We start from the raw sequence: 14,987 nt of genomic DNA on the forward strand, positions 1-14,987 counted from the left end.
GTTTGGAGGTGCATTGTTCTGTCACACAGACCTGACCTTTAAATCATCTACAGTGGTACCTCGGGGTACAGATGCTTCAGGTTACATATGCTTCAGGTTACAGCCTCCGCTAACCCAGAAATAGTACTTCGGGTTAAGAACTTTGCTTCAGGATGAGAACAGAAATCGTGCTCCGGTGGCGCGGTGGCAGGAGGAGGCCCCATTAGCTAAAGTGGTGCTTCAGGTTAAGTACAGTTTAAGGTTAAGTACAGACCTCCAGAATGAATTAAGTACTTAACCCGAGGTACCACTGTATATGATTATGATTGTGTTTGTGATTATGATTACAATTATGATGTGTATGTCGTCCTTCACCTGAAGGTCACTGGGTGGTTCACAACATAAAAATACAAAACGAGAACACAAAATACATAATAAAACTAAAACTAAAATAAACCAATATCCTTCTCTCTCCTCCCCCCCCCTCCGCATTTGAAAAGGCCATTGAATGTTAACTACCCAAAGGCCTGCTTATAGAGAAATGCTTTCAACCCACTGAAAGGAATGGGCACATGTAACTTAAGTTCAGCTATCTATTTAACAATATTTGTACCATGCTTGATTGTTGAAACCACTAAGCATATTTTACATTAAGCATAAAATACACTTGGAAATTATATCTCACAAGAAGCTAAAAGCAAGCTGATTCCAAATATGAAGAAAACCAGTAGTTTGAGTTGTAAAAAAATGTTTAAAATGGCATTTGTAAAAAAACCCAGAAGCATATCTGTTAGGGATTGTAGGACAAGACCTGCCAAGAAAAACAAAGAACTTATTTATGTGTCAGACAACAGCAGCAAGAATCTTGATAGCACAAGGATGGAAGAATGAGGAAATCCCAATGAAAGAACAGTGGCAAGAAAAATTGATGAGCTACTCAGAGCTGGCTAAATTGACATACAAATTGTGGGACAAGGACAATTGTGACTTTAAGGAAGAATGGGAGCTTTTTACAATTTATCTAAAAAGACAACAAAATGAATTGGACTCCTTGGCAGGTTTTGAATAAACATGCACTAATTTATTGGTTGATAACAGTAAGGATATGTATAATTTTATAACATGCAGAGAATAATATGTGTTGAGAAATCAGAGAGAGAAGCTGAGGGAAGTCTTGGGAGGGAGGGCGGTTTGAAGGAGGGTGGGAAAAAGGGGGAAAATAATGAATATGATATGTTTTGATAATTTGTTATGTTGAAATTGTTAATAAAAACATTTTTTTTAAAACAGATAAAGAAAACCAGTAGGTTAAAAATATACATTATCCAAAGAAGAAAATAACACTTGAAAATAGTAAAGCTAAAGGGACCGCTGACCATTAGGTCCAGTCGTGGCCGACTCTGGGGTTGTGGCGCTCATCTCGCTTTATTAGCTGAGGGAGCCGGCATACAGCTTCTGGGTCATGTGGCCAGCATGACTAAGCTGCTTCTGGCGAACCAGAGCAGCGCACGGAAACGCCGTTTACCTTCCCGCTGGAGTGGTACCTATTTATCTACTTGCACTTTGAGCTGCTAGGTTGGCAGGAGCAGGGACCGAGCAACAGAAGCTCACCCCGTCATGGGGATTCGAACCGCCGACCTTCTGATCAGCAAGTCCTAGGCTCTGTGGTTTAACCCACAGCACCACCCGCATCCCTAACACTTGAAAATACACGTTGGCTTAACACATTTGAGTAATTGCGATGGGTCCAGTTTGAGTAGGACTGAGTTGGATATGGCCCGTTTTGCTTTATTGTAACCCACTTTGGGATTATTTTACAATCATTGTGTTGGAAGGGACCACCAAGGTCATCTAGTCCAACCTCCTGTAATGCAGGAATTTTTTGCCCAGCGTGGGGCTCGATTCTGTGACCCTGAGATGAAGTCTCATGCCCTACTGACTGAGCTATCCCAGACAAAAAGCAGGAAACAAACAAACAAACAAATAAATAAAATCAAGCAAGATAAAAGATCAGTTTAAAGAATTATACAGAGTTTATGGATATACAAGCAAATTAGTCCATTCATTTGCTGCATTTGTTGCAGCAGTTAAGAACCCACAGTTCCCACAAAGTAGCAATCTTACTCATCCTATTAATCACTGGTTTAAATTGCATTTCCCAATGCTAGTCCCACATATGTTTCCCAAACAATGGTGCAACTAATTTAATTTAATTTGCAAAGGCAGGCATTTGTTTCTTCACACTGTTGTCTGAAAGCAGAAAGGTTCACAGAATTGCAGACCCTGAGAGTCATCTAGTCCAAGTCCCTGTAATGCAGGAATGAAAGGATTATACCAGTGGTCCTCTAACATTTTTCTGTTGGTCACACTTTCAGAATAAGAATTTGCTCATGCAAAACCAATTTTTTTTATTGGTAAGAAATATCCTGGAAACAAAAAGAAAAATCTCCTAGCAGTGTTTGATTTTGAAAAGATACAGCATCTCTCCATATTCTTCAGCTAAACAAAATTATTCTGATGCTACACTATACTACACTGAAATATTTAAATGTTTATTTCATCGTTCTTCACCCCCCTTCTTCTGCCTGGACACTGAGGTCCAGCACCGAGGGCCTTCTGGCGGTTTCCCTCACTGCGAGAAGCCAAGTTACAGGGAACCAGGCAGAGGGCCTTCTCGGTAGTGGCACTCGCCCTGTGGAACGCCCTCCCACCAGATGTCAAAGAGAAAAACAACTACTACCAGACTTTTAGAAGACATCTGAAGGCAGTCCTGTTTAGGGAAGCTTTTAATGTTTAACAGACTATTGTATTTTAATATTTTGTTGGAAGCCGCCCAGAGTGGCTGGGGAAACCCAGCCAGATGGGCGGGGTATAAATAATAAATTATTGTTGTTATTATTATTCCTGCCATCCTCTCTTGCCACACCAGTGTGGTGTACCACACACTTTGAGAACCACTGGATTATACATTAGCGTTTGCAGGTAGGCTCTGATGCTCAAGGCAGGCTTAGGACTGATGGATGAATAGCTTATCCCATGCTACCTTAAAGATTCCCTGTATGAACCTGCCCAGGTGATCACCTTTTTTAGTCCAGTCAACATCAGAGGCACAGTGGGTGGTGACACAAAGGAAAGCTTTTTCTGAGGCCGCTCCTGTGTTGCAGAATTCCCTCCCCGAAATGCTCTTAGACCGGTTTGCTCATCGTTATCCTTCTGCTGGCAGGCTTAGACCTTCTTGTTCCAAGAAGCCTTTGGAAACTAAGGAGCAGACAATGCTAACTGCTAGGCTGCTGTCAGGGCAAGTTATAATTTGATTGCTGGTTCTAAATGTGTTCTTTATGCACATTATTTTAATTATTGCTTATAACTAGCTTGTTTTTATTGCTTTGTATTTTATAATGTTTCTCATATGTTGGAAGCTTCCTTGAATCCCAGTTTGGGAGAAAGGCAGATAGGAATATGTTAAAGAAATAAATCGGTGGCATAACTAAGGGCATTTTAGCCAGGAATTTTGCCCGGGGTGAAGCCTTCAGAAGGCGCCATAGCTGCCCTCAGCCTCCCAACTATTTTACTGTCTGGGGTTCTCTTCTGCCCTGTCTTCCCTTCCCAGGCACCCTCCCCTGCGACTCCTATTCACCCCCCAAATATCCTGTTGGATATTTTGTTGCTTAAATTATGTTGGAAACCAATAAAAATTGTGTGTATGTGTATTCAAATATCATATTGCCTACTTTTCATGCCCTCCAAGAACAAACTTGTTGAGCTGTGTGTGTGTACGTGTGCATGCAATCACACATGGGATAGTGCTGATCTGAGTCTTTGACCTAGGTGAAAGAAATCCCTGTTTTGTCCCTGAATAAATAATGCATTGTTTGGCAAGATGGCAGACAAATTTGTCTACCTGGGTTCCACCATAACCAGCAACCTCTCCATCGATGTTGAACTGGACAAGCATATTGGCAAGGCAATTATGGCAATGACTCACCTCTCCAAAAGGGTATGGGAGAATATGATATTAACATCCAATATCAAGATGAAGGTCTACCAAGCTAATAATAATAATAATAATAATAATAATAATAATAATAATAATTTATTATTTATATCCCGCCCATCTGGCTGAGTTTCCCCAGCCACTCTGGGCGGCTCCCAATCGAGTGTTAAAAACAATAAAGCATTAAATATTAAAAACTTCCCTAAACAGCCTTCAGATGTCTTTAAAAATAGGATAGCTGCTTCTTTCCTTAACATCTGATGGGAGGGCGTTCCACAGGGCGGACTCCACTACCGAGAAGGCCCTCTGTCTGGTTCCCTGTAACCTCACTTCTCACAATGAGGGAACTGCCAGAAGGCCCTCGGTGCTGGATCTCAGTGTCCGGGCTGAACGATGGGAGTGGAGATGCTCCTTCAGATATACAGGGCCACTTGTGTGTTGAGCATGCTGCTTTATGGAAGTGAGTCGTGGGCAATGCCACATCACCTTCCACATGCACTGTCTCAGGAGGATTTGGGGTATCACATGGCAGGGCAGAGTCCCAAACAAAGTTGTGAAGGTTGGCAACATCAACCCAGCCGTGTGATAATCCCTTTCAGACAACCACAGTGCCTGGAGACAGACAGTCAGGTTGTGTCCATAGCAGTGACCAGAGGAGAAATGTTCCCTGGGAGGAGTGCAGAAAGAAGAAACACCAGCAGCACAACCGGATGCATCAATCTGCCCCAGATCCAACAAAACATGTCTCTCCTGCATCGGTCCCTACAGCCACAGCAGGCACTGCGACCTTCCAACAGTTTGACCTCACAATTAAAGACTCACTTTTCCATTGTCTCCATTTTGTACGCCAACAATTTGATTTCTATTATGATAGCCCTACTTGGAGTAGACACACTGAAATTGGTGAGCATGGCTAACTTAGGTACATTCATCTCAATAGGTCTACTCTGTGTTGGATTTAATGGGATACAACCGTTTGTACTACACCATTTGTTTTTTGGGTTTTTTGGTGAGTGGCAGGGGGCCTTAGCCAACATCATTTCCTTAGAGATGTAATGTGGGCTCAACATTTCAGGAGAGGGTGGGACAAGACCATTTGTTTCCTTGTCCCTTTGCCTTATAAAGATTTGACAAATTCCACTACACTTTCTGCAATCTGATCTGCCGTAGGAAATGACAGATTCCCATAGCCGAAACAAATGGCCACTGCATGAAAGCCATTTGCAAGATGGACCCATTTTACAGACACACCATTGTCCTCTAACCGCTTCTTGTACAGAAGCCCATCATCCCTAAGCACATCAAACTCACAGGTCAAAATGTATGTCTGTGGAAGCTTGCGGATGACAGCATCTTCAGCAAAAAGTGGTGAAAATGGCAACTCCAATAGTTGTTTCATTTCTTCATACACCTTAGGTTTAAATTTACATATTTTGAGGTCTTGCGGTTTGTAGCCTCTGACTTTGAATTCTTCAGGAATGAGGTCCCCATTTACCCATTTCTGGTACTTCAGTCTGATATGCTCAGGAACATGGCAGCTTTCCAGGACACTATTCGCAAGGGAAGTATTCTTATTCAGGTAAAGGCATATATAATGGCCTACCACCTGCCTGAACAAGATAGGCACCTGGCTGTTCTGCTGATAGGAAGGCAGGTTGAAGTCCATTCCCTGCAGTGCTGGATAAATCAACATCTGGGCATGAATCTTGGGGAGATCTTTTCTGTCCACCAGCAACTGGCAAAGCCGGGTGGCAAAATTGGCCCCACAGCTGTCCCCCCCAACAATAATACGGGAGGAGTCCACATGATAATCAGCAACATTCCTCATGAAGTACACAAGGGCCCTGAGACATTCAACATACTGGTTTGGGTAAGGGTTCTCTGGACCAAGCCCATACCTGGAGAGGAAAAAAAGGGGTGTCATTGCTTCTTATCATATGTGCAGAAGAATTATTATCCTGTTTTCAATTGGTGGTAAAGGTAAAGGGACCCCTGACCATTAGGTCCAGTCGTGGCCAACTCTGGGGTTGCGGTGCTCATCTCGCTTTATTGGCCGAGGGAGCCGGCGTACAGCTGGTCATGTGGCCAGCATGACTAAGCTGCTTCTGGCGAACCAGAGCAGCGCACACAAACGGCATTTACCTTCCCGCCAGAGCGGTACCTATTTATCTACTTGCACTTTGACGTGCTTTTGAACTGCTAGGTTGGCAGGAGCAGGGACTGAGCAATGGGAGCTCACCCCGTTGTGGGGATTCGAACCGCTGACCTTCTGATCGGCAAGTCCTAGGCTCTGTGGTTTAACCCACAGCGCCACCCGCATCCCTTTCAATTGGTGGTAGAGGTACTGAAATTAGAACTAGGGGCTGATCCTCCAAGAGCAGTGCAGCCATGGGCATGGAGGTGATCTTGAGTACTCAGAATCATTCAGTCTCTCTTTTATACTGTATAAACATCCTGGTTCAGAAAACATACCATGAACCCAGTAAAGGGGGGGGGAAGGTAAAGTACCCCTGGATGGTTAAGTCCAATCAAAGGCGACTGTGGGGTGTGGCACTCATCTCTGCTTTCAGGCCGAGGGAGCTGGCGTTTGTCCACAGACAGCTTTCTGGGTCATGTGGCCAGCTTGATTAAACCGCTTCTGGTGCAACAGAACACCGTGACGGAAACCAGAACGCATGGAAATGCCCTTTACCTTCCCGCCACAGGGGTACTTATTTATTTACTTGCACTGGTGTGCTTTCGAACTGCTAGTTTGGCAGGAACTGGGATAGAGCAACAGAGGCTCACTCTGTCAAGGGGATTCAAACTGCCGACCTTCCGATCGGCAAGCCCAATAGGCTCAGGGGTTTGGACCACAGTGCCACCTGTGTCCCTAGTAAGGTCTGGCGAAGGCACACATGTTCCATTTTTAAGCTATGAAATAGAAAACCTTGGTGTGAGGAGGGAGATGCAGACAGGCAAGAGAGCGAGTTTGATGGTCACAGCTGGCTCTTACAAGGTAAGAAAGGTTTTTCTCGCTCTCTTGTGACGCTAGAACTTGCGGACATTCAATGAAGCTGAATGTTGGAAGGGTTCTTCACTCAGTGCATAGTTAATCTACGGAGTGCTATCCCACAGGAGGCAGTGATGGCCACCATCTTGGATGGCTTTAAAAGAAGATTGGACAAATTAATAGAGGAGGAGGCTATTGAGGGCTACGCTCCAAGATGTCTCCGCTGTGCTTCCATATTTGGACGTAGCAATGCTTCTGAATAGGACTTGCTGGAAGACCCACAGAAGGGCAGAGTGCTTTTATATCCTCAAATCCTTCTTGCTGGTTCCCACAGACATCTGATCGGCCACCTCACCAGAGTCAACCTACACATGAGGCTGGGTGAGATGGCTGCCTCAGGCGGCAACCCTGAAGGGGCAGCAAACCCATTCCTGCACGCAGCTTTGCCGCTGGTCTCCCTTGTGTCTAGGGGGACTAGCAACAGATCTCCCTGGAACGCTTCCCCTGTTGTTGAGTTGGAAAGAGGAGAGCAGGGGCGACTCCTTTAGCAGCTTGCATTCCCATCGCAGGTGCAGCAATGGGTGTTTCGCCACAGGTGCTGAAATGCCTTGGGTTTTAAGAGCGTAATCAGGGAGCAATGGCAAGATGGAGATGACACTTACCTAACAGCTACAACCACCACTCCACATTCCTTGACAATATGCCGCAATAATCTCTCGTAGCCCTCTAAAAGTGAGACAGTTGAAATGCATACAAGGTCAATCAAACCAACTATAACCCCTTAAACTGTTTGCAGAGAGATGGCCAGGTGATGTCCTAAAGCGAGGGGTAGGGGGGATCTTTTATTCTCAGCCCAGGCCCTAGATTCCCTCTTAGGAAACTCTCTAGGAGGCAGCCCTGTTTAGGGAAGTTTTAATCACTCATGTTTTAATGTATTTTTAATCTTTGTTGGAAGCTGCCCAGAGTGGCTGGGTAAACCCAGCCAGATGGGTATGTATGTATGTATGTATGTGTAAATAAAATAAATATTCTTATAATTATGATAATAATAATAATTATTATTAGAGGGCAGAGGCTAAGGGTGGTGGGGAGGGCCTGATGCAAACATCCAACAACCAAACAAACGAACAAATTAGGTGGAGCAATGGACAAAGATCTTACATTTGTACTGCTATAGGCTAACTCTGGCTGGAATGTAGCCTACAGACTTAGAAGTCCGTGCAGATAGTCAAGCAGAAAGCTTCATCACAGTTCAGGACACTTAGGATCATGGAATTGTGCAGTTGGAATGGACCATGAGTATTATCTAGTCCAACCCGCTGCAGGAATCTTTTGCCCAACATGGGACGTGAACCCGTGACCTTGAGATTAAGAGTCTCATGCTCTACTGAGTGAGCTATCCCCGTATATTTGAGGAGAGCATGGAGCAGAGCAAGGGAAAGATGTGGCCTAAGGAGAGGGGGTGTGGGTAATAAGCTTCTACAAAAGCAGGGCAGACAAGCAGACTATGCAGGGTGTGAATGAATCATAGAATCATAGAGCGGGAAGGGATTCCCAGGGATCACCTAGTTCAACCCCCTGCAAAGCTGGAATCACAGCTAAAGAATCCCTGACAGATGGCCATCCAACCTCTGCTTAAAAACCTCCAGTGGAGAGAAAGAAAGAGTTGGACCTTAAGGGTAGGTTGCAACTTTTTCAGCACACCTCTGAAACTTTTTCTCCCCAGCTGGAAAAACTAAATCACCCAAAAATGTAGCACAGCACTGATGGGGTTTCGTTTTCATTTTGACCTAAAAAGAACACTGTAATTTTGTTTGCTCAGTCGTCATCTAAAGAAGCCTTTTTTTCTTACCAGGACTTCCAAAGATACCAGACCCTCCGTGAATAAAAACAAAAGCTTTCCTTTTCCCAGTAGTTGTTTTCTTAGGCTGATAAACCCTGACCGGCACCTCGTCAAACTGCTGGTTCTGAATTAGAAGGGATGCATCCGGGGAGAGTGGGATTCCATTTGCTACAAGTCTCCAAAGATCCAAAAGAGAGAACAGTCCCAGTTTCTTCCCAATCGCTCCCTGTTTGCAAAAAGAAAAAAAAGAAAAAAAGAGATGTGAACTATTTGTTTGAGAAGGTCAGATGACTATAGAGTTGCAATAAATGGAACCGCTGCTGCTGCAACATCTACATGGAAAGTTGGGAGAGACTCTGGAAGGAAGACATCAAAATTACAGCATGTTATGATTTAACATGCAGGTGGCGCTGTGGGTTAAACCACAGAGCCTAGGACTTGCCGATCAGAAGGTCGGTGGTTCGAATCCCCACGACAGGGTGAGCTCCCGTTGCTCAGTCCTTGCTCCTGCCAACCTAGCAGTTCAAAAGCATGTCAAAGTGCAAGTAGATAAATAGGTACCACTCCGGTAGGAAGGTAAACAGCATTTCCGTGTGCTGCTCTGGTTCGCCAGAAGTGGCTTAGTCATGGTGGCCACATGACCCAGAAGCTGTATGCCGGCTCCCTCGGCCAATAAAGCGAGATGAGCGCCGCAACCCCAGAGTCAGCCACAACTGGACCTAATGGTCAGGGGTCTCTTTACCTTTACCCTTTTATGATTTAAAAGAAAATTGCATGAAAATGCTTTCCAGGTGGCATCTAATGCCTGTTAAGCTTGCCAAAATGTTCAGATCTAAGACAAATGCTTGCTGGAAATGCAGGGAGGCTGAAGGCACATGGATCCACATGTGGTGGAACTGTAAAAAGATCAGACAATTTTGGAAAATGATTTATAATGAGCTCAAGAAAATGTTCAAATGCTCCTTCCCTAAAAAACCTGAAGCCTTCCTGCTAGAAATTATGGGTAATGAAATCCCCAAAAAGTTCAGGAGAGTCTTTATGTATGTTATAGTTGCTGCTAGTATGCTAATTGCAAAAGGCTGGAAGGGAGAGATTCCATCTAAATTAGAATGGCAAAACAAAATAAGAGAGTACGCTGAGCTGGTTAAGAGATGTTACAGATGAAAAATGTATTAGAGAGTGGGATACATACAGAGTATATGTAAAAGAACACTGTCAAAAAATCAATTGGCAGGTCTTGATTGAGCTTTGGTGTGTAACTAGATTAATTTCAAAAAATAAAATTTATACTAAGTCAGATAACATAGAGAAAGTAAAGTTTAAGTGCATATTTAAGAAACTTAATTTGGGAACACAAGGGGAAGATTGGAGGTCTTGTCAAATCTACAAAAGCAAATATTAGTTAAAGAATGAATAATTGTTTATTTGTATTTCTCATTTTGCCTGTAACATCTATTGCATATTTCCATTATAAAGTTTTCAACCAATAAAGCATAAAAAAAGAGTTGCAATAAATGGAAAACTGAAACAAGCAGAATCCTGTTTGTGTTTTGCCATCAACTTGCCCTCCCTTTCATTTCCATTATACAAATCAAATTTGGGGAGCCAGTGGCAGGATTTCAACTCAGATTAGTTGCAGCCAGCATGGCCGAAGGTTGCAGATGATAGGGGTTGTACTAAGCAGGTAAGGTGACAGGTAAGGACATAAGAAGACTAGCCCACTGGTTCATCCGGTCCTCTATCTTGTTCTGGAGAGTTGTAGTGGGACCACAATACGTGGTCAGAGGGAGAAGAGGGAGCAGAAGAGGTGTCGGGAGCTGAAGAGGTAACAGGGTTTGGTGAGCAGGAAGAGTCCAGAAGCAGAGGTAGAAGCAAAGGCTACAAGGGAGGGAGGCCAAGCAGGCTGCTGAAGAAGACAGTGAGCCTTCCCCTCCTGCTGCAATCAGCTTCCCTCTCCCCTGGTTTCCCAGGACCAGAAGAGGTATGAAGAGAGCAGAGCAGAGACAGATAAGGCAATGGAGTCTCAGATTGCTTGAGAAGGACCTGGGTGGGGGAAGAGACTTAGGGATCTGTGGGAAGGCAGGGACCTTCAGTCCTCACAACAACTCTTTGGGGAAGAGTTGCTGTGCTCACTTGGCCTCCTGAGCTATTTTGCTTCTTTGAATAAAGAGGATTAACTTCACTGACACTAAGAATGAGCAAATGAGCTCAAAAATATGCATGAAGTTTTTTGAAAACATTTCTAAAAAGAACAAGCAAACATGCACCAGAAACTGAGGCAAAAGCAGAGTGAAGTTAAGATTGGAAAGGTGAGAAAACAAAATTGACAGTTCCTCCCATTCCAGTTCAGACCAAGAGTACATCTAGTTCAACCCTACCCTGCTAACCTTCTCAAATAGTTAATAGGCACAGCTAGACTTTCCCTGACCCTAGAGGCTATGATACCATTTCACAATAGGCTTAGGAGTGCAGGAATCTTTTGCCCAACATGGGGCTTGAACCTATAACTCTGAGATTAAGAGCTTCTGAGTACTCAGAATTAAGGAAAACTTACCAGAGGGAACAAGGAGATGAATATAATATGACAAAGACGGAGCTTTAATGGCTGGTCAATTCCAGGAGGCAAGACAGCTTGGGCAAAGTGGATGACAGTGGAGACCAAAAACAAGGCTGGATAGATGCAAACTGTAACAAGAGCAGATGCTACAAACCTGCCAAAGGGCATCTTGCCACTTTGCTGTGGGCAAAGCAAATGCTGTGGTTATGGCAGCTCCTCCTGCCGTGTCAACCAGTTGTTTCTTTATGTAGGCGATGAAAGAGCTTCGACACATATTTGTCATAGGGCAAAAGGTCTGGTGGACAAATTAGAATAGACAGTGTCAGCCTGGCTCCACCTCTGCCCATGACAACACCCATAAGACAACAAAGAGCAAAACACCCATATGACAACAAAGAGCTGCTCATCAATAAATCAAAGGAGGTTGCAATGGGGAGTAAGTTAGATAGGAAAAATGGACTTCATTTCTAAGGAAATTAATATCCCAAACTTTATTATTTATTAAATTTGCACTCATATGTTTATATAGAGAAATAGACAGAGATATGAAGAGGGCAGGGATGGGGAACTTGTGGCCCTCCAGATGTTGCTGGACTACAACTCCCATCACTCTTGGCCATGCTGGCTGGGGCTCATGGGAGCTGAAGTCCAAAATCATCTGCAGGGACACAGATATTGCTCATCCCTGCTTAGTCTAGAAGAGTGTTTCCCAGACTTGGGTCTCCAGCTGTTTTTGGGATACAATTCCCATCATCCTTGGTCACTGGTCTTGCTAGCTAGGGATGATGGAAGTTGTAGTCCAAAAACAGCTGGAGACCCAGGTTTGGGAAACACAGGTCTAGAAAGTGTCTCTCTCTCTGTATTTATACACGGACATCACCATTAGTGTGCAGGTTGCTTTACAGAAGACAAGAGAACAGATCCTTCTCATGAGGTCATTTCAGCATAATAGGTTGTAGCCAACATTAGTCCTATTCAGAGTAAACCTAGTGAAGTCAAGTGAGATCTAAGGAGGAATTAGTAGGATCCTAACCTAAAATGGGCACTGTCATGCTGTTTAGATCCATTCCAATCCAGTCTGGCCATGGAACTGAATTGGCCTTGGTCCCCTGATGCAGAGACTATTGGAGTGCAACCTTGCTCCTGCTTCTTACTTTCTCATCAGCATTCAGCATCATCGACCATGGTATCTTGCCGACCCAGGATGCACTGACCCTGAAGGAGCAAGTTTGCAGTTTGGGGTGCTTCTGCATCGTGCTCTGTCACTGGAAGCTCAGGTAGTCTCTGTGGCTAGAAGTGCCTTTGAACAAGTGCGGATAGTTTGACAGCTTCAGCCATTCCTGGACCTGTAAAGCCTTGCCACAGGATTTCACACACTTCAGGACTGCATTCTGGCATGCCCTGAACCCCAGCGTACCTGGCAACCAGTCCCACTGATGTACACAGTCCCAAAAGCAAATGCTAGCGAGTGGTCCAGCAGTCTAACAGGTTCAGGTTCAATACAGCCAGCCATGTCACGCCAGGTACCTGCCTCTGCAGCCAATCCAGGTTCAGGGAACCTGGAGTTCAGTCCCCCAAAGCACAGTCCCATAGAATTTTTAGGCCTGAGAAAGAGGACGTCTCTGGGAAAATCTGGACGTATGGCAACCCTACACCACTTCGGGGGTCACATAATACCCAGTCTGCAATTGTTGAGTGTCGAGCACCTGCACTTTGGAACTCCCTGCCTATTGAGATCATAGGTGCCTTCACTGTACTATTTCAGTTGCTTTCTTCTTTAGACAAGCCTGCCTAGATGCTTAGGAAGTTGAGGTAATTTTAATCTGCTTTAGTATTTTAACTATTGTATTTTAACCACTGCATTGTTTTAAAATATTAGGTTTTCCCCCCCACACACACACCTTGATTTTCATCTTTTATCTTTTTGCAAACTGCTTTGAGGTTGGTGTATGTGTGTGTGTTTAAAAAACCGCAATATAAGCATTTTCTGAAACAAACGATAAATAAATACTGCCTGTGTGGCAGTGTTCGTTGTTTACAAAAGAAAGTAATAATAGTAGACCTGTGCTAGTGAGCTAATGGTTTCGCCATAGAATGTAGGACAAGTCAGGTCAAAGGAGCATTTCTGTAGTATTAGCGCAGTTGGTTTATTTCTCCTAACTACAACCTGCCTCTGGATGTGGAATGGCCAGGTGATGAGTCCTCTCAACTCACCCCATAATTGCAATGATAAAGAGCAGGTGGCATGTTCCTTGACTCAACAGTGCCAGGAATGGAGCCCATCTGATATGGCTACAGCATAATGTTTGGTAGAGCTGGCTGTGAACATTCAGAAGGCCTTCAGAGAAGGGCTTCCAAGAAAACTGGATGTTGGAAAATTCAGGCTGGACTAAAAGATTTCCTTCTTCATGCAGTTCTTAGTTATGTCAGTTTGCATGTCTTAGTACAGAAAGTATTGATCTGATGTGTAGAGATCTTTCCTATTCTAATTAATTCAAGAGGGTTCTAGAAGCTTCTGGAAGCTTCTCTGTGTGAAAGAAACAGGCAGAAGGCTAATGATGTTTGGGTTATTCCTTCAGAGAAGCTGAGTACAGCTGGCTTAAACTCCTTCTGTTATCTCTTTCTGTCAAGGTTATGCTGACTATAAAAGTAAAGCCAGAAGGAGCCTGGGTTTCACTTTCTCATTCTATCTCTTTTCCTTCTGGTGTGGTGTTCTGCACATAGTATGCTTAGTGTTAGGGTTTAGACTTATTATAAGTTATTGTAAGTTTAAGTAAAGTCTGCTGCAACTGGATTTCTTATGGACAGTGCCAATCCTGAATGTATTGGATTTGTGACCACTATGCTCATTTGCCTTCAGTGGCAGTAAAGCTCTGCTGGATGAAATGCAATTGCCTCTGGTCTATAGTTTGGGAATCCTGTAACATGTTTAGGTTGTTACTCTGCTAACTATACCTTGGAATCTACTCTGGATCAATACTGAGTAGAATTCCACGAGAAGTTAAACCATGGAACTCGCTCCCTCAGGAGGCAGGGATGGCTGTAAAAGAGAATTAGGCAAATCCATGGAGGAGAAGACTAACAACTGCTACTAGCCCCATTGGAGTCAGCAATGGTACTGAATACTAGCTGCTGGAAGCCACAAGAAAGGAGACTGTTTTTGGACTACATCCTTGACCACTGGTGCTGCTAGCTAGGGATGATGGGAGTTGTAGTCCAACAACAGCTGGAGACCCAAGTTTGGGAAACTGTGGTGTATCTCCTACCTGGAGATGCTGGGGATTGAACCTGGGACCTTCTGCATACAAAGCAGATGTTCTACAACTGTACTACTGCCCTCCCCCAGAACGGTAGGTGTGAAGACTAATAACATGCTCCCATTAGATGACAAGAAGTCCTAGATTGCAAAACACACCAAGCCATGTCATTATCAGGCCAAACAGTCTTATAAAGGTGTTGTATTTTCGCATATGTGCCTATCAGTTCTTAATTAATGTTCCATGTATAAACCAAGCCAAGGATGAACTACAGTCCTATGAACATGTCCTCTCTCAAAAGCCACAATGAGTTCAAGCACGTTCTACAAACCAGTGAGTGTCTTTAAGTCAGGGGTCAGAAACCT

At 44.0% G+C, this 14,987-nt stretch overlaps 1 protein-coding gene across 1 annotated transcript; it reads right to left on the minus strand.

Annotated features, from left to right (window-relative positions):
* Window positions 1–4,654: 4,654 nt before the first annotated feature.
* LOC307222079 (arylacetamide deacetylase-like 4) lies at window positions 4,655–11,611 on the minus strand. Its single transcript, XM_079987150.1, has 4 exons — window positions 11,363–11,611; window positions 8,818–9,034; window positions 7,628–7,691; window positions 4,655–5,871 (listed from the first exon to the last, which is right to left on the minus strand). The coding sequence occupies exons 1-4, from the start codon at window positions 11,531–11,533 to the stop codon at window positions 5,091–5,093; spliced, it is 1,233 nt and encodes a 410-aa protein (XP_079843276.1). The 5' UTR covers window positions 11,534–11,611; the 3' UTR covers window positions 4,655–5,090.
* Between the last annotated feature and the right edge of the window lie 3,376 nt (window positions 11,612–14,987).

Source organism: Podarcis cretensis (assembly GCF_951804945.1).
Source record: "Podarcis cretensis genome assembly, chromosome: 8".
Lineage (NCBI taxonomy): Eukaryota > Metazoa > Chordata > Lepidosauria > Squamata > Lacertidae > Podarcis > Podarcis cretensis.